We start from the raw sequence: 19,659 nt of genomic DNA, 5'->3' as shown, positions 1-19,659 counted from the left end.
ATAACAAAACGAAAGCAAATTTATTTGCAACGTTCTGGGACAGGTTCACGGAACATTTTGGCGAATGAGGAGTTTGCTATACTGGATGAGGTGTCAACCAGTCAACTTACAACCAAAACGACTTCAGTGTGACCCGCTCAAAACGTTTTGAAGACGCTTTGAGAACGCTTTTAAAATCTAGTGTGGCCTGTGCGTTTTTGCTAAAACGTTTTCCGTCGGACGTTTTACGGAGAACGACTTCAGATCGGATTCAGTGAGAACACAGCTATAGGTTTTTAGGGGTAGAAATTAAGAATAAAACTGACACTTACAACCAACACTAAAACCAAAACCAACTTTTACATCACCCAGTGTGTAGTCCCACATAATTGGCTTATTTGGTGCGTCAGTTTTACATAGGCCAATTACACGTAATATAGGCCCCTTTACCGGCTAAAAGCGTCTACACACTATATATGGTTAAATGGTACAACTGGCATTTGCCAGATACAAATGCACCATTGTGGATTGAGAATACAAACCATCTTTACAATAGATCTTCACGGGCAAAGACCACGCCAGAGAGCGCTGAGTAGTTTAGGCAAAGCCCCCGAACTTTGCCGAAACATCCATTCAACTTGGTTACATATCTGGACTTTGGTCGAACAATGAGATAGGCATTCACATCGGCGTTGCGAGGAATTTGCGAGAAGTCCCAAATCGACCGTGAAAACCAGGACTATTATAGCCCCTGCAGGATGGACTGGTATGGCATAGGCCTACCCCGACCGATTGAACCTCTGCATGGGCTTGAACAAGTTGGTAAACTCATTAGTTCTTGTATTGTATAACCATGGTTTACATGTGCATGCATATCTTCGTTTTCAATGGAGACATGGATGAGGTCCTTGAAATGTTATGTCGATCTAGGAGGATTATAACCAATTTTGTATAAAGCCTCGGGTGCGACTCCTCACGAGCTCATTCCATTTCAAAACATTCACGATTCGAGCCGATTTTGTGTCCACCTTTGGTCATCCCAACATTCAAGTAAGTGTACATGATAAACGTTTGTTTGTATCATGTTCGGTATGTCTCCTTTATCACCATGGTAGTTCATCACAACAAGTAGTTACACTTTTAGAGATAGCGAGTCTCATTGAAAAAACTAAGCGTTCCTTGTTTGTTTTGCTTGTTTACAACCGTGGTGTCTGCTTACTAGTATTTAGAGGCGACCCAGAAGCTATTTAGAGGTCTGAAATGAAGTTTTATAAGCTTACATTATGGTGTTCTACTTGTAAGTAATGTAAGTAAAGTCTTTGGTTGATAAGGTTTAACACTGTCGTTTTTGACTAGGTCAACTGACCAAACAGTTCTACACTCACCGGGATTATTATAGCGGGGTTTTCAGAGCAAAAACTGCCTATATTTGAAAGTTATGTATTCATAAAAATGCACTCTCAGAAAGTGCCTCAAATACGTGAACATCAAGGATTTACTAATACAATTGTATTGTATACATTTCAGCACGGTGGCTATTGTCTGTTTTTTCTGGTCATGAATCTTGTATGATGTGTCAAAAATATCCGTATCTAAATTCACGTTCAATTGGATTAGTCAAGTTTGGTCACATGACCAATTGGATCAGGAGTGAATGGGTTGCTGATAGTTAAAACATATTATTGTAGCGGTCCTGCTATTTGGGGTTGAATCCTTCAGTTGTTATTCTTCAAATGGTTAAAAAGTGCCCATTGTGTTTGAAGGATCACGAACTGCACATGGAACTCTTTGCCTATAAAAAGCCATCCGCCTATGGCAAGCGGAGTGTCCAGTAATTAAAAAAACCTAGATTTATTCAAAAAACCTAGTTTTTTACCTAATAAACTAAGTTTATTTGGAAAAAATATAGTTTTTTTAAACAACCTTGTTTTTTTCCTAAAAAAACGAGTTTCTTCAATAAAACCAAGTTTTTACCTAATAAACCTTGTTTCTATCCACAAATGTCAAGTTTAACAAATAAACTTGGTTTTATTCCTTGAAATATAAGTTTTTCACCCAGTGGTAATGAACTTAGTTTTATAGAAAAGAATCTTGGTATTATTAACAATAACTGGACAAATGGCTAATAAACCTACCTTTTTACGTAAACAACTTGGTTTTATACAAAACAACTTAGTTTTTTGCAATAAAACCTGGTTTTATGTGGCAAATAAACAAGGTTGTTTTTATGTGGTAAAATAACAAGATTTTTAGGTAAAAAAACAGTTTTTTTAGCATAAAATGTTAGTTTCTGTTAAAAAAACCTACTTTATTAGGAAAGAAAGTAAAAAAACTTGGTTTTATTAAAGAAACTCGGTTTATTAGCAAATAAACAAGGTTGTTTTAAAAAAAACTATATTTTTTCCAAATAAACTTAGTTTATTAGGTAAAAAACAGTTTTTAAAAAAAATAAATCTAGGTTTTTTTAAATACTGGACACTCCGCTTGCCATATCCACCTCTTTCAACCATTTATCATTGTATTGAATATGCCATCAATATTTATTACATTCATTGCATTATTGCTCTTTTCAAGGATGCAAAAGGCAAAGAAGTATGACTGGAAAGACTCAAACATGGCCCTATTTGGGTCCGACACGGAAAAGAGCGTCAAAAGTAGGTAGCATAATCAGGAGCTCCCTCTCTTGATGAAGGAGACCTGAAAAATGAAATGGTTTCAATAAAATGGCTCTAATTAGTTCGTAAATTTTTTGCACAACTTGTAGCCATGTAAAAATTAACTCTTAAATTGAGTTAATCAGTAAGCAGTTAGAAAATTCGTAGAATATAACAATTGAAAAGGTTGAAGAGGTTGAATAGCGCCTCCAGAAGCAAGCAACAGTGCCACCCGTAGCAGAAATAAGAACTGCTTAGTGATGTCATGGTTTCCATATACGGCATCTCATTTGCATATTTTTACCACCTTATTTACTACGAGTTATAAATATGCCAGTAGCACGTGGATCATGCCGGGCGGCGCTGTCAGGTGTTTCCACTATGGGTTACATAATCGGCTACAAAGAGGCCAGTGTTCTAGTAAATGAAGTTAGCAATGATAGCGAAAGAATGTTCGTGTATGTTACGCAGTCAATAGCGATAGTAGTGAGTTGGAGAGAGGAGAAAATGGAAAATGGAGAGAATAGTAGTATGGATTTCGAGTCCCAAGAAGAAACTTTGCAAAGTTTTCATCAAACTGATAATCATATTCCTTCCTTCTCTGTCTCCAACAATTAAAAGTTGCTGCAGTCAACCTGATGCGTTTATCCGCGAGCGAATCGACGAGACGAAGCATTTTTCAAGGATCCGAATGGTACCTTACAGATCCGCAAGGGGCGAGTTACCGAAAATGTTGCAAAAATCAATAACGTGATCGTAAATATTGTCATATTTTTCAAAATGAGAGTATGTAAATGATACGCAAACGGTAAACCAATGAAAGGCCAGTATCTATTGAACCTTACATGTGATTTGCGGGCCTTGAAACTCCTTATATTCATCAATGAAACCTTATTCCCGCCTAAGGTTTTGACCGGGCCGTGCAAAACTCCCCTTTTTTTCCCGGGCAGTTCCCTTTAAGAAGGACTACTTCGATTGTTAAAGGGTACACCGTTCGTAATTACCTGTGATCCAATTAAATAGAAATCCGCTGATACACAATGCCGTAGTGCAGTTTAATATTGTGAATGCAAATAACTTTGTATTCATAGTATTTATATCAGCCTACACAACGGCAATGTTGAAATTTATATTTAGCATGTATTTTTGCAATTGGACATTTTTAAATTCAATCACAAATTCAAATGTTTTAACGAACGGCGTAGGCCTTTATAACAACGATTTACAAAGTCGGCATGACAGGGCTTTTTTACCTCGATACCAGTGAACAGTTGATAGTGATCTGAGCCCGGTGGTCGGTGGCATCACGCTAACTAATTGCTACCATTAGCCGACGTGTACAACTATGCCGTTTATGAGCGAGTAATAGCTGATTAACTTCGGTTTGAAATAGATTGCATATAAATGCATAATGTACTTTTCGTCAAGGGTTTGACGCACGTTGTATGTAACCTTGGCAATGTCAATACCTTGAGGGTCAAGATGCCTCTGTGCATGACCGAAGGGTAATTCATTGTATCAGTTCATACCCCGAATTTTCTTTGATTGCTTGCATTGACTGTTGGCCGTACACATTTCTGTGAATTGCTCTTAAAATTTAATGCCCTTAATTTTTGCAAATTTTGCGAGTAACTGAGGCGCTGTCTCTTAAGACAGAGTTCATTTTTATCGGTTCTAGACAAATGCTCCAGAAGGTAGATATGGGTCCAATCAGAGTGGGGGAGGCCTCAATTTCACCTGTCGAATCGGTACGAAACCTTGGTGTTTACTTTGACAAAAACATGTCTATGGAAACCCATGTTAGTAGGGTCTGCTCCAAGGCTTTCCTGGGTCTTTATAAGATCCGCCAAATTCGACGGTTCCTCAGTCCTGAGTCAACCACCACTCTTGTTCATGCCTTTGTCACTTCTCACATTGATTATTGTAATTCCCTTCTATATGGCAGTTTTACACATCAACTCTCCAGACTGCAGCGTGCACTTAATGCTGCAGCTCGCGTTGTGTGTCTGGTGCCGCGGTTTGATCGTATCACACCGGTTCTCATGCGACTCCATTGGCTTCCTGTTAAATACAGGATTGTTTTCAAAGTGCTTTTATTTACATATATGGCAATACATGGAGTCGCACCTGCGTACCTGTGTGATATGGTCAGACTGAGGCACCATTCCACCTACCATCTCCGCTCTGTTATTGCTCCAACTTTGGTGGTCCCTCGCACTAAGTGCAAAACCTTTGGTGACCGTTCTTTTTACAAGTCATCACCGGTTCTATGGAACCAGCTACCTTCCAACATCAGGCTTGCTGGTTCCATAGACATTTTCAAAACTCTCCTGAAACAACACCTTTTCAGGGAGTGTTTTGCTTTGTAAAGCGCCTGAGAATTTAAGTTTTTCTTTTAATTCAGGCGCTATAGAAATTCTTATATTCATTCATTCATTCATTCAATCAATCAAAAAAGCACCCGTTTTTTCCAGAGAACAGCGCAGCGCGCCCGGGGACATTTTACGCGCATATATTTTTACAAACGCGCCCAAAACATTTAATCGGTGATTTGAAGGATCAGTGAGTCTTGGCTCTCTGATTTTGTCCTGTTTTTCGATTGACTAATCGTCAAACATCCCACTGTAAAGCCATTCATCGAAAGGGGCAAAAATTCTACCGCCTGTCGGATATTAAACCTGTCTTCAATAACTCCACCCGCTAACCTAAGCCTTGAATGCTTTAATGACGAAAGGGTCTATGTGGACTGTTACAAAATAAATGTAAGTTGGAAGGCGGCACATTATTTTCAAGATCACCACAGCGAGTATTTTCTATTCGGATGTGCATGTCGGGATTGATGTCAAGCGAATAAATGGCACGGTGACCTGCAAGAACGATTTTGTGCGTAAATGCGATATCCAGTTTTGAAATATCATCCGCGTCAATATCATCGTTAAACACGTCTTGCATTGCAGAAGAGTCCGCTCAACAGGAGAAGGCTTGGGAAGCAACAGAAAACCTCGCAGGAACACAGACAGTGATTTTCCGAGTAGTAGTAAGTTATTGTGGCACGTGAACCATCCTATCCGATCATCAGTGTCGGCTCCATCACGGATGTTCACCATCCATGTCTCACCTTGGCCGGATCCACACTCTTATTAGATTATTCGGCTGACACAAATATTCACACCAAAAGATTTTTGAGAGAAATGAAGAGGAAGAAAAATTTTTTTGGGTCTTTGACAAATCACAAAGAAATGTTTTTCGTTTCGCCGAAAACCTCCAGGGAGTGCATAGTTGTATTGGCTGTAAAACCCTAAGATATTCAAGAAACATCATTTCAAAGAGTGTATACATTGTATGAGACTACCCGAACGTAAAAGGAGATTATGCAATACGTTTCTTAGCCCTCAATGATTTTTACGTAAGCACCCCCATTTCGAAGCCTTTCTAGGGGTACTTTTCTCAAGATTGGCCTCATGACCCTGGGGATTGTGTATCTTGGGATATGTCCTTGCCATGAAAAAGCAGGTAAAATAATGTGCCATGTTGCTTTTGGGAACGAGGCAGTTGACCAACAGATGTATCTCTATCACAAATAGCTCTTTTACATTTTTAAATTGACTAAAAAATAACAATTTTAGAGCTATAATAGTAAGGCATGTTTGTCGATCTCGGCTGTTTTCCGTCCTTGGGTGAAAGCCACGGTTGTGCGTCCCTATTGTTTGGTGTTGAGGGATTGGGCGCATGCTTATTGAGGGAAGACAACAGTAAATTCGAAGTTATAGTGATTAAGGGTAGTATAAGTGAAATATACGTAAAAAAATGTGCCAAATAGGGAGGCTGAGAACACCGACTTATCACGGATTCTCATACGGATAAAATTCTGTAGAAACAGGACTGTCTAAGTTGGTGTATATTGCGAGACGTTGTTCTGACATCACACGGTGTTTGGTGAAAACGAACTTCGTCAAGATTCAGCTATCTTATTACTTTCAGAAATTCAAAGTAACAGAGTGGCCAAAGGAACAGTATGGAGAGTTCTATAACGGCGATTCTTATATTATTTACCACGTAAGTAAATTGAGTGCATTTTGTGCAGCATCCAAACTTGATAAGCTGAAGAAGGAAACGTGCTTGGGAAAGGACACCGCTTTTTTTAACATGAAACAAAATATTCCTGAAAGATCCCGATCAATGGACTTGATATTTCTATCGATTGCGATAATATATCTTTACGGGTGATTGAGATAACTATCGGGGGAAGTTCAATTACAAGACCCGCATAGAGGAGTCGTTGGAGGAGGTTTTAACCTCCTCCAACACTCTTCTTTTGGTCTTCGCACACCAGCTCGACTACCAAACAATATTATTCATGAACGAACAGATTTCTGATACAGTCCGTTACGTGCCTCGGCGAAAATCACGCGTCGTATCATCGTTATAAGCTCGGGTTATTATACACTCCGGACGCATTGGACCGGCCTCGTCATGTTGCCCCGATAGTCAATTAGGATGACGCAAAGGAATGCTCAGGGAGTCGAGGTTATTACAGCCGAGTGTTAACCTGAGGTACAGGATGGTTATAAAGCATCTTGGTGAATGTCCGCAATGATTTTTTTAACAATTGCCAGTGAAGAACGGACTATGTCACGCTATTCGGCCGTATTTTGCGGGTCTGTTTTACATATGCCTATTACATAAAGGTTGGCCTGTTGTACAGGCGTCGCCCAGCCGGCTAAGTATCGTCGATCGCTTTAAACACAAAAGTGATAAGACAAAACAATCTGCCTCGCATTTTGAGAAAAACTATTTCTTCACGGCGGTTAGTTTATCATTGACGACACGTGACCACTCGACTCGGTGTACAATGTGTACCACCAAGAATTGAGTCAAGACCTGTTCATTGAGGCCTTAATGGTCTTAAATAGCTCACGCTGATTTCACTCGAGTGGAAGAGCTACTGTCACCATTCAAGATTGTCGTTTCCCGCAAGACATGATAAGACCTTCAATTCGCATTTGCTTTGGTCTCGCTTTGTTGAGAGAAAGGTGTCTGTGAACAAGGATGAAGACAATTAACAATAGATTATGTTACGCATAATATTTCGACCCGGAATATGCCCTGTTTAACCAGAGCATTTCAATATAAGTTTATACATACATAAATATCCGGGACTAATACCAGACAAAGAGAGGTCACCAGGCCAATCTTAATGGTAAACGAGTATATATCGTCATTTATACACTGGTCGGAAGAAGTCACTGCTGGCCAAAACAAACATAAATATAGGCACAACTAACAAAATACCATGTGGTAATATGCGACCACATGGTCTTTTGTTTGCTGCTCGTTTGTTGTGGCCAGCAGTGGCTTTCACCGCCTGGTATAAGGGTTTCTATTGAAAGACTCTGGTATGACCGATCGAGCTCCGTAATTTTCTGAAAACGGCGGTGAAGATTTTGCTCATTTGGGGTCTACAGAATCGTCGTGTGACTTGAATACGATAGAAATAAAAAGGCGGAGTTCGTGTTCAAGAAAGATGTGTTCCTTTAATGTTATCATCACATCAGATGATCTAACCGTAGATATCAGTCACTTTGAGTTGAAGAAGTTGAGGTGGGAGTAAGCGAAAGTGTCCGTCAGACGGCGTTTCCAAACTAAATTTGTTGTCTCTTTGCTTCTATTCCGTATTCCGTAACTATTTGCCATGGTTACCACGAAACATTGAGAACCAGTTTTCATGTTAGAATATTACAGTTCATCAGTTTGGAATTTAAATGACGTACATCGTTACCTATCGTTGGCTACGTAACCGGACATTCATCATTCTGACATGAGAATATTGGCATATAAGTTAATTTCTGATATGCACAATGTTACAGGACTTTATAATGACCCGTATAGGGTAGCTTTGTTACAGCAGCTGTGCAAAACCGATATCAATATTGTCTAACTTTTATTCGTTAAGCCCCTTAACGTATTCTTGATGCCATTGGAAACATCGTTTATTTGAATGGCCACTTTTGATTACAGCAAGAGAAAAATGACGAGGATGATTCACTCGAAAAACATGTTCACTTCTGGATCGGGAAATATAGTACCCAGGACGAGTACGGCACTGCAGCTTACAAGACCGTCGAGTTGGATACCTTACACGATGATGAGCCCATCCAGCATCGCGAGGTTCAAGGAAACGAATCTGCCTTGTTCAAGTCTTACTTCGAAGACCTCACGTACGTTTTCCCCTATATTCATTTTTTGTTGTCAACGTGTTCTTGCGGTGATATAATTAAACAAGAATTGAAGAAATGAAGAAATGAAACGGAAATAGAGCCCTGTGGCGGAGTCCGGCCTGCATATATTGGGCTGAATGAAAACGAGAACAAAAGCGAGCCAGCGATTTCTGGCCTGCAGCCTCCTATAAGAAAGGCGGCTGATGTGGAATTGGTCCATACTCGGTTTACCAGCAATGAAAAAAGAAAAGAAAGATGGCCATAATGGAAGGCAGCGTGAAAGAGGTGTGCCGCATTGAGGCACAGGTGCCGTCTATGCTAATTTCACATTCTGATTAACCAAAAGGTTTAAGGAATTGATACCGGCCTGGAGGTATTGGAAATGAGGTATGATCAATTTCTATTCTAATCTCAAATAGCAACGAAAAATGTGGTTTTAAATGTTTTTTGACAGCTTCATCATTTTACACCAAGCCAAGTGGTTGTGGTTGCCTAACCATAACCGCTAAATTCAAAACGAGGCTACGTTTTCGCACAGTGTATTTTCACTGTAAAGTGCGGTTCGTTTTAAATCCAGGTATTTTAGAATTGCCTGCATTCGCAGAAATGATAATTGTTATCTTGTTTTTCAAACATTTATCATACAAAATTGCTCGGACTGAAAATTCTTGCGGTTGGACTATCGAAGCATAAGCTTTTACTCAACTGTGAACCGCACTGCAGTCCTACGGGATTGTTGCGAGGAAAACATTGCAAAACTTTAGAAAACACCTTAAATTCTTTCGCGGGTGGGGGACGTTTCAACTTCTCACAAACATCTGATATTTCTAATTCTTTCTACAACTGTGTGATAATCGGGGTTCATATCGCTCACCGCAGAGTGCAGTAGATACACATTCGCCATATTGATTATAAAATATAGCCCCTTGTGGTCATGATATAAAAACCTGTCCCCGTAAAAAAAATGCGAACTGAATCTGAAATTCGTTTTTATTTCAAAGGCGACATCTGATGAATGAAATCTTTTTTTCTTCAGAAATTTCATCTCCCCAAAGGCATTTTGTACCCAAAGTCTAACTAATGTATTTCAGGCTTCTCAAGGGAGGTGCCGAGACCGGATTTAGGCGCGTTTTGCCAGAGGCCTACTCGCCACGCCTGTTTCATATACAGAAAATTGGCAGAAAAATACAATCAACTCAGGTAGGTGACTGTCTGTCCAGCGAACCTTCGCAGGGCTACGTTAATATAAACACCTCAACAAAAGTAAGTTCCCCCAAAATGATTCGTCATTTTCCTAAGTATCCCATGCGATGGAACTTTTAGGATGTCTCCACTGTGGCCTTGGACAAAATTGGTAAAAAGGACAGGGTCATACCGGTTGTTATGACTGAATTAAATAAAAAAGGGCTAGTTTTATATATGACAACAGGTTTTATCTCTAACGAAGATCAGGCTATTCTCGGCAATTTCAGACGAATTTTAGCCACTCTCAATTTTTTTTAGCATTTTGTGCAGCCTCCTTTTCTCGTGATGATTTCCCGTCACCTGTTCGGCATGATGTGGATGAGGCGACAGTCATAGCTGTGGGATGGCTTTCCGGTCCTCCTCCGGAAAACTGTCAAATCTTCCAGATAAGTCCAGTCACTCACTCCACCAAACTGCATGTTTAAGTTGGTCCCATAGGCTTGAAAGCAACCAAAATTTGTATGTATTATTTGCATGGAAAAACATAACCAAAAGTGATAAGCTTTTGTTATTTTTGGAACTACATGTAGATCCATTTCGTTTGATTGAGGTTCATTCAGGCGAAGCAACAGGTATGACACTGTCCTTCACCAATTAAGCCAACGACCATACAAGCAATGTCCTGAAATTTATGTAGAATTGAATTGGAGAAAATATCACCAATCATTTAAGGGAATTTACTTTTGTTGAGGTGTTGTATAACTTGTTCGATTACTTGCCCCGCGCCAACACCACTGTCCATGTGACGTCACAACTATCGTCTGACTGAGCCAGCAAATGACGTACAGTTTCGCTCATATCAATATCAACACCTACAACATATGATATCTTACCAGGCTCATTGCGTGTATGAAGAACACAACGAAACTTCCGATTTCCAATCGAACAGGCTCATTGCGAGTATGATGAACAAAACCAACTTCCTAATTCCAACCGAACAGGCTCATTGCGAGTATGATGAACACCACGAAACTTCCGAATTCCAACCGAACAGGCTCATTGCATGTATGATGAACACAACGAAACTTCCGAATTCCAACCGAACAGGCTCATTGCAAATATGATGAGCACAATGAAACTTCCGAATTCCAACCGAACAGGCTCATTGCGTGTATGATGAACACAACCAACTTCCGAATTCCAACCGAACAGGCTCATTGCGTGTATGATGAACACAACGAAACTTCCGAATTCCAAATGCACAGGCAAATTGCGTGTATGATGAACACAATGAAACTTCCGAATTCCAACCGAACAGGCTCATTGCGTGCATGATGAACACAATGAAACTTTCGAATTCCAACCGAACAGGCTCATTGCGTGTATGATGAACACAATGAAACTTTCGAATTCCAACCGAACAGGCTCATTGCGTGCATGATGAACACAATGAAACTTCCGAATTCCAACCCAACAGGCTCATTGCGTGCATGATGAACACAATGAAACTTTCGAATTCCAACCGAACAGGCAAATTGCGTGTATGATGAACACAATGAAACTTCCGAATTCCAACCGAACAGGCTCATTGCGTGCATGATGAACACAATGAAACTTTCGAATTCCAACCGAACAGGCTCATTGCGAGTATGATGAACACAACCAACTTCCGAATTCCAACCGAACAGGCTCATTGCGTGTATGATGAACACAATGAAACTTTCGAATTCCAACCGAACAGGCTCATTACTATGATGAACGCAACGAATTTGGTACTAAAGTATATTCCTAAAAGCACATTTATTTTCAGGTCTCGCTCAAGAAAGGTAATCTTACCTCCGATGACGTTTTCCTCATAGACCTTGGTTCGAAAATTTACCAGTGGAATGGATCGAAGTGCAGTCATGACGAAAAGTTTAAGGTAAGGCAAGGTTGCCTACAAGGGTGGTTGGGAACGGCCAATTGGCGTGGCCATTACTTCAAATGCGTGGGTTGGGGAGATGTGTTTTCCCAACACTGCTTTTAATTTTAAAAGATCAAGCCAAAGGCTAGTCATTGGCAATTATAAAATTCAAACAATAAATCGTTGTAGTGAAGGTTTCCACAAAATACCATATAACGCAATATCGCATGTATATTTCAACGTGTGGTATTCTGGCTCTGTTTGGGCGCAATATGACCTGAAATCACGAAACATGCACTGCCGAAAGCGTTGCCGCATTGACAACAGTGTAAATGTATAAAATGTCTCTCTGAAACAAGTTCCCGACCCTATTGTGTTCTGACCGATAATGGTATGTGATTCTTAAGAGGGCATGATAGTCAATAGCTCCGAGGAAGGTTTCCAATGAATGTGATTTTTTTTGTAATCATGGTAATTGCATAGCGCATTCGAAGTCGCAAAGCAAAAGCTTTTGTTGGCTCAATTCAGGACTTGCGCGTACTAAAAATAACGAATAACACGTTTTTCTGCAATCAAAGAGCTTAAACAAAATTGGAAAACATGAAACACGTTCAGAAATAGTTTACTGATGAACCAGAAGAAGAACAAACATTCTGCAGTAAAAAGCAGACGCGTGCGTTCGCGCAATCGAACGCAATGGAAGTCTTCCCTCAACGGAACAGTACACTACACACCGTGTGAACAATTTGAGAGTGATATTGTTTTTGATCGCATGCAGTCATAAATCGCCTGAAAATTATAAAAACAATGCCTATTGATGACTATATTAAAGTAAATACAACGTTCTCAAATGTTGCGTAGCGAAATTTCAGTGTTAAAGTGTTGAATTATTGATTGCATTTCAATTTCAGGCTGCCCAAGAAATCCAACGGATAGCGAGCTCCCGTGGCAAGTGTAAATCAGAAACGTTGGAGGAAAATTCAACTTCATCGGTTTGTATTTTGAAAGCTATGTACACCATTAGGATCACACATTTTTATTAATTCATGATATTTAAACACTGTGCATCCAAAACTTAACATATTGACACATTGGTTAGTGAGATGTTTCCAATTAATGTTAGATGTTACCAATTAATGTGAGATGTTTCCAATTAATGATGAGCGCCTCGCTTGTCCTAACTGGAGCTGCAAGCCGTTACCATGTTGAGCATGGTTGTGGTGAGCGGATGACCAGTCCAGTGGGTGATGCATGTAGATGTAGCCTTGGAAACACGTAGCCAACTCCGTGAGTAGACATTTTTGGGGTCAGGACCAGTGAGTTAACTGCGGTTAATCACTGGGCTGTTCCCAAAACTCCGGACAGCACCAAGTCGTCGACGTCCTACCTTTAAATTGACTTGGCTATTTTGAATTGGCTCCCGATAGCGCTCCAAAAGCGGTCTCGCAGACATTTGGTTTCCTCATTGTCCTCAATGGCATGATCTTCTCTCTTTATTCGGTTGAGCAGGATCACCCCGCATTGATCGTTCTGAAGGACGGGGAGATCAAAAAGAAGCCATTGGGAGAGAAGATTGTACCCAAGTTATTCTGGTAAGTTTCGGTGATGATAGAAAGTTGCACTAATTGTTCGGCAGAAAGATGAGTGACATGCGCCGGGTTTTGCTGTGACGGGTCACATTTAGGTTTCCCTTGCTATCGTCATCACTGTTATAACTGTAGTTCTATCGACGCGCCATCGGAAAAGCCCGAACTGAGCCGAAAATGTTATGCAACTGATCGACTGATGCCGTGTCGGCATTGAAAAACTATCCGGTTGTAAAAATTTTTGTACTGTATCGCATGGTTAATCAAATGTACAGTATAAATCTAGAAGTAACTTACCGGCGAAATGGCCCACACATTTACCCCTTTTTTGTCAGATAGCCACCAGGTTTCGGGGCCTGATTCACGGTACCCACTATCGAGAAACTCGATAAACATACTTTCGTGTAGACGCTATTTAGCCGGTTGAAGGGCACCTGTACAAAAGGTCTATTTTACATGTAGTAGGCCTATGTGAAACAGGCGCACCGAAACTGGCTAAATAGCGTCTACACAGTATATTTAAAACCCACCAGCATGTGTTCAATATGACAATTTAACAAAATTACACTGAATTATTCGTACGGTGGCTGGGAAAATACATCGCATGATCTATTTTTTAACATGAAATTTTATTTCGGAAATACGAGATGAACTCTGGTGGAACGAGATGAACCCATTGGTGGAGAATGTGATGTCCTTTCCCAGTCGCCGTGTATTCACGAGTCAATTGTGTCATTTTACTTTTTTGTATTTAGCGTCTCCGATGCGGACGGTCCGCTAGACCTGGAAGAAAAAGCGAGCGGGAGTGATGTATCTAAAGACAAGTTAAGCGTAAGTAATTTTCCTCTTTTGTCAGCTGAAAATAAACCTGGATGAATAGTACTTTTCATGGGTTTTTTAAAGGACGTGATCGGGAGACACTCGATCACCTCGCCTGTGTCCCATCGAATTTGGAACTCTTGGGTCCCGTTCCAATCGAAACCTTCCTTGAAAGAAGGAAAATGACGGAATACACCTACATTGATGAACAGGTTGAAAATACATGTATGTTATAGAAATATTCAGTGCTAGTGCATATTACAGTTCAATATATCGTGCCCTTGGGCATAATGTGATCGAGCCCAAATCATCCTAAAGCCACAGGCGATTGATTTTATTGTTCGCATAGACTGGTTAATAGATGCCGGACGTGGAGCTTATCTTCAGATCTTCTGGTTTTCAAAATTAAAGGAGTACCGCGCTAAATTCGCGTAACATTATGTTCTGCAACGTGACATCGTTTTTGGACTGTGCCAACAACTCTTATCAATGATTGACCCATGAAATGGAAAAAATCAGTTTGTACCACTTTTTTCTATTTGGACGAATGCGACACTGTCTGGTTTACAATAGCTTGATGATTAATTTCCGGGGTGGTAAAGGATTGAATTATCTTACGAGCGCGACACAGCGGTGATTGATCCTCGCCGATTTTATTTATATTGCACAAGTCATCATGACTGCATAACACTGTACATTCACCTAGAAAGACAGCATCACGGAATGCACATATTGATTCCCACCTGGCGAGAAATCGATAATATCAGGTGAAAAAAACTCTCGGCGTCGTAAACGTCGTAAACACATTTGTGCCAAATGTCTGGCAAATACATTCTGATTCACATTTTACTGGGCGGTAATTTGAGAAAATTGTTTTGTCAGGAATGAAAAAAATGTTTGATGTAGCAACAGTTTGGAAAAGTTCATTCTCCCCCTGTTCAACGAACGGATAAGACATGTAATACGATAGAGCTGATATCTTTTGTATGTATACAATACTCCTCCAGCCAGTTCTCAGATACAGTATAAAAAACTAAAGTTAGTTTATTATAGTATCGCCCCTAATGAAAGGACCAGTAGCTTTTGGCTTATGAGACACTCTTTACTTCCAAACTCTTATCTCTAATGCCAGGCGCCTGGCGAGAAGGCAGTTTGTACCCTACATTCAACTAGCTGGCGGCTAACCGACCGGCCGCATCGGAAAGAGGTTACCAGCGTGCCTTGAACCTTCGACCTTCCGTTCACGAGGCGGACGCCTAAACTACTAGGCCATCGAGATCGGAGACAGGATATGTCGTATCATTCATTTCAACACACTTAAGACCTAATATGCGCGTCTGCTTGGCGCATATGCTGAACGATTCAATACGCAAACGTGGGATACGAGTTATTTCAGCGGCACAGTTGCCAAGACGTGCTCAAGTGCAACAAGTGGTAGCGTAAATTCTTGTCTTTTTACAACTAGAGTTCGATGACTGATGTTTCGTATCTTCTGTTTGCAGAGTGATGATATTTACATCATCGATTTGGAAGACCACTGTTATTGCTGGGTTGGTTCTGGGGCCTCCATAGACGAGCGGAGAAACGGATTAACTTATGCGTCAGTAAGTATATGCAGTTTGTGAGAACCTCAAAGAGGACGTTTTCCTGCCCTCGATTAGTATCGTTGACGGTATGCGCAGATCGTTAGAAAAATATGTTAAATTTGAAAACTTACAATTGCGTAATATATACTCCGAATTGTAAGCTGGGTAAATATACAAAAACTCTAAATACCAAGTTTCAGCAAATGTGCATGCGTGATAACTGCAGTAGGGCATTGGGCATAACTGCATTTTTATTTTCCCGACCCACAAGTTATTACAAACGACGTAAGCAGAGTGTTTGTCAATCAGGGCAAAATATTTAGTTCTCAGTTGAACTGGATGGAAAGGAAATCGCAATTATATTTATGTTAGAGCAATAAACCACCTTTGGAAATCAACAGAATACCTCGTTTCGTAGCGAGATACATATTGTCTAGTCGCCATAAGATGAAGAAGAAGAAGAGTATGGATCAAAATGATTCATCTCCTTGGTGAGGATGATTTTATGAACGTTATAGATGATTTCGGAGTGAATATTTCGTTCATACACTATGAACTTCATCAGTTTAACTGACATGGTTGACCAAGGTCGCCGAGTGGCGTCAGCAGACCTCGAGAGTTGTCTGGTCTGCGCTAGACTTGAGCTGTATACAAAAAAATATTTGAATTTCTGATACATGGCCACAGTCACCAGCATGGATGTTTTTTTTTCCAATATCTTAGCTTCAGTTCAGTACCCGAAATGATATGGCCTCCGGGGTAAAATTGACCGTTCACGGCTGGAAGTTGATTCACGGGCCAAAAAGATCCAAAATGACCCCCAAGACTTCAGATCCCCTAAACTTGAAAGTATCATGGTCGACCCACAACGAAAATTGTATGTTGTGAAGAACTACCGTCCAGTAGTCCTCCGAGTGTTACCTTCATCGGAGGGTCTAGTTGAGGAAAATGTTTGAGTTGCTACATGTACAGATGTCGGCAAATTAACTGGTTGCATAAGCATTCTGGTGTGTACATACACGTGTGTGATTGTTTCAAAATATGGGCATGATTCATCAGATGTATTCAAACCTAATCTTCGGTTGTTGTTTTTTATTCGTTTCAGAATTATCTCAACAAAACTGACCACCCCTACAACCCGATATCTGTCGTATCAGAAGGAAAGGAAGATCAGGCATTCAAAGAAAGCTTTTAATTGATGCACTTGCATCTTTATCGTGAAGTGAACAAGATCTAGTAACCATATAATAAAGCCAAAGTATAACTTACTTGTTACATGTACTTTTAGCCGTGATAATGTTTTTTTTAAACACTTATCAAGTTCGGTTGAATTGACTGTGCTTAAGTAATTGTTTGCCTGCACACATACGGTGACGGCTATAACTTGCGATTTTTGTAACTCAACATTACCAAAAAATAGAGCTGATAATCACTAACTTTTATATGTTATCGCTTTCTTTACCCTGCATTAATTCCAAATATGTTACATAGCGAGAGAAGAAGACAGGTCTGTTTTAACACTAGAATTCAAGCGGAACGAACTCACTGAAATCTGTCAACAAACGCAGATGGTCACTGCTGTTGTCTAGTGTCAGACACGGTTCTAATCGTCAACCACGAATTATGCAGTTTAGGGAAATACTGGAACTGGGATGAGGTCAAAGATTTGGAAATATTTTCATATTATTTTCATCTTGCAACCAACAATTGGGTGGCTTCAGTCATATACTCTTCGTGTAATCTCGTGTTGTTTTTATGCGGGCAGAAAATGTCACAGCGATATGTCTACCGATTTCTGATGTAAACATGTTCGAAAGAAGTGGATAGGTATTGCATATATTAGAATCTTGTGATCATATTATATATACATGTAACATTAGAACGTTACATTTTTTGTAGACTTGTTAAATGTGATGTGAGAACTACGATGTTTTAGATGCACTAGGACCCCACTCGCTTACCATGTTAGCTCCTTAAAGGCATATCACCGTAACAAACATATAACATAATAAGCAACAAGCCTTGATAGGTATATAATTACTCTCTATTGAAAGCTCTGTGTGTGCGTGTCACAGTTAAAGAAAATATCATGAGGGAAGAACAACGCAGTATTACCGCAAACGGTTCTCGTTCCGTTCCCCGTTATCGGATACCATCATGGTTATTTATTCATGACATCATGGATTAGAGAAATTAGTTTCGCATTCCCGACCGAGATCCAGCAGTGACTGACGATTTCAAAGGTTTTCCGTGTTTTGACCGACTGTTTATCACGCTATCTCGACTTATCAAAAAGAAAACTGTATCTGGTCATATTATGGTCAATATGAAAAAGGTCATTTATCGTCGAATGTCTCTTAACAAAATTGCCAGTATTTGTTTGCGATGGAGCCAACGGGTTCCAAGGCCTGATTCACGGTATCCGCTTTCAAAGACGGGAAGACCACCTGATGCCCTAAAACTGATGTCGTCATGAACAAAAAGTTGTCATTCTCGGCGGAACAGTATTTATGACGAAATTTATTCACGAGTCTGGCAAATCCATGAATACGTTCCTATATATGTTCACAGTAAATGATCGGGGTAGTCGTTACCTTATTACAGTAGTTTAGAAGAAGTGTTCAACCCATTCATCCTTATTAGCACTGAGCTTATGGTGTCGTAAACCTTATTGATCGTTTTGAATGGTTGTTCGTGCTATTACAGGTTCACGTGACCTTAACCCAATCTTTATTATTACATGTGACATATTTATTCTCATATGTACCTAGGGTTTCATCCTATGTTTATGTGGTGTTACATGCACTCCTGCTCTTCCTCTACTTTGTAAATAAAAGTATTTCATATTTCCTGGCCAAAACGATCCCATAATCAATATCACGTGTTGTCTTCGTCATTCTCTTTAACATAAATCAATTACCCTGGAGAAATTCGAAGTGCAAGTGTTTGGGACAGCAAGGAGAGAAATATTGAAACCTCGAATTTGGAAGAAAAAGGTTCAGCATCAATATCCACAAACAATTTGAAGTGTTTTTTTTTCAAATCGGGCAAGAACCGAAAGAACCTGTTGGCGTTGCCAAATTCTGAAGCTAAAAGTAGTTTGGTCAACCCGTCTTTGGAAGATACTTTTGTCTATTTTGCCAAGAGGTAATTTCTTAAGGTCGCTTTGAAACTGAAAATGGCACGAATGGTGCAAAAATACGCCCTTGTGCCAATTTTTTTCACATAAAAAGAAGCACTGGAAAGTACACATGCCATTCGTAACAATGAATTCGTGACATAAAGGATTAGACGATAAAAATCAGGTCCAGAGGTCCCAAGTTCTAACCCACAACGAGACCAGCTCGATCCGTTACCGGTCTCGTCAAGGAACCGTTTTTTGTGCCTTCAACGACTGTGTTGGGATTCGGAAAGTGTCAGCAAGTCTCTGTCAACTATGGTTACCACAGCGCTAGCAGATGACTGTAACAAATTCGAAAACTCAGGCCGATTCAACGGCGAATAACTCCTGTTTTATGGCACTCGACATGGATTTTTTTGGTACATGTAGATATTTCTAGATAATAAATTTAACACATCTGTTATAGGTTTGTATAGGTGAGGCTCTCCTGAATAAATAGAGAAAACTGTGTTTTTACAGTCCTATGCCTAATTCAGGGTACAAATTGTGCTTATTTCTACGACATCGGCATAATTTGTGAATATTTTTGCATGTGCTGTATGTACACC

At 40.1% G+C, this 19,659-nt stretch overlaps 1 protein-coding gene across 1 annotated transcript; it reads left to right on the top strand.

The window, feature by feature from the left end:
- Positions 1-712: 712 nt before the first annotated feature.
- On the top strand, positions 713-18,792 carry LOC135492993 (gelsolin-like protein 1). Its single transcript, XM_064779743.1, has 12 exons — positions 713-797; positions 2,554-2,633; positions 5,591-5,670; positions 6,615-6,689; positions 8,652-8,851; positions 9,943-10,051; positions 11,847-11,957; positions 12,851-12,931; positions 13,449-13,531; positions 14,281-14,356; positions 15,847-15,948; positions 17,036-18,792. Exons 1-12 carry the CDS (start codon positions 784-786, stop codon positions 17,123-17,125), a joined length of 1,101 nt encoding a protein of 366 aa, XP_064635813.1. The 5' UTR covers positions 713-783; the 3' UTR covers positions 17,126-18,792.
- The last annotated feature ends 867 nt before the right edge of the window (positions 18,793-19,659 follow it).

The sequence above is a fragment of the Lineus longissimus genome, chromosome 8 (genome assembly GCF_910592395.1).
Source record: "Lineus longissimus chromosome 8, tnLinLong1.2, whole genome shotgun sequence".
Taxonomy (NCBI): Eukaryota; Metazoa; Nemertea; class Pilidiophora; order Heteronemertea; family Lineidae; genus Lineus; species Lineus longissimus.
The sequence above is the reverse complement of the archived record's forward strand: the minus strand, read 5'-3'. Positions and strand labels throughout refer to the sequence as shown.

What these genes read in the sequence shown, in the direction of transcription:
- LOC135492993 (XM_064779743.1), top strand. An exon ending in TCTTACTTCGAAGACCTCAC is followed by an intron (nt 8,852 to 9,942) that starts GTACGTTTTCCC and finishes AATGTATTTCAG; the next exon opens with GCTTCTCAAGGGAGGTGCCG. An exon ending in GTCATGACGAAAAGTTTAAG is followed by an intron (nt 11,958 to 12,850) that starts GTAAGGCAAGGT and finishes TTTCAATTTCAG; the next exon opens with GCTGCCCAAGAAATCCAACG.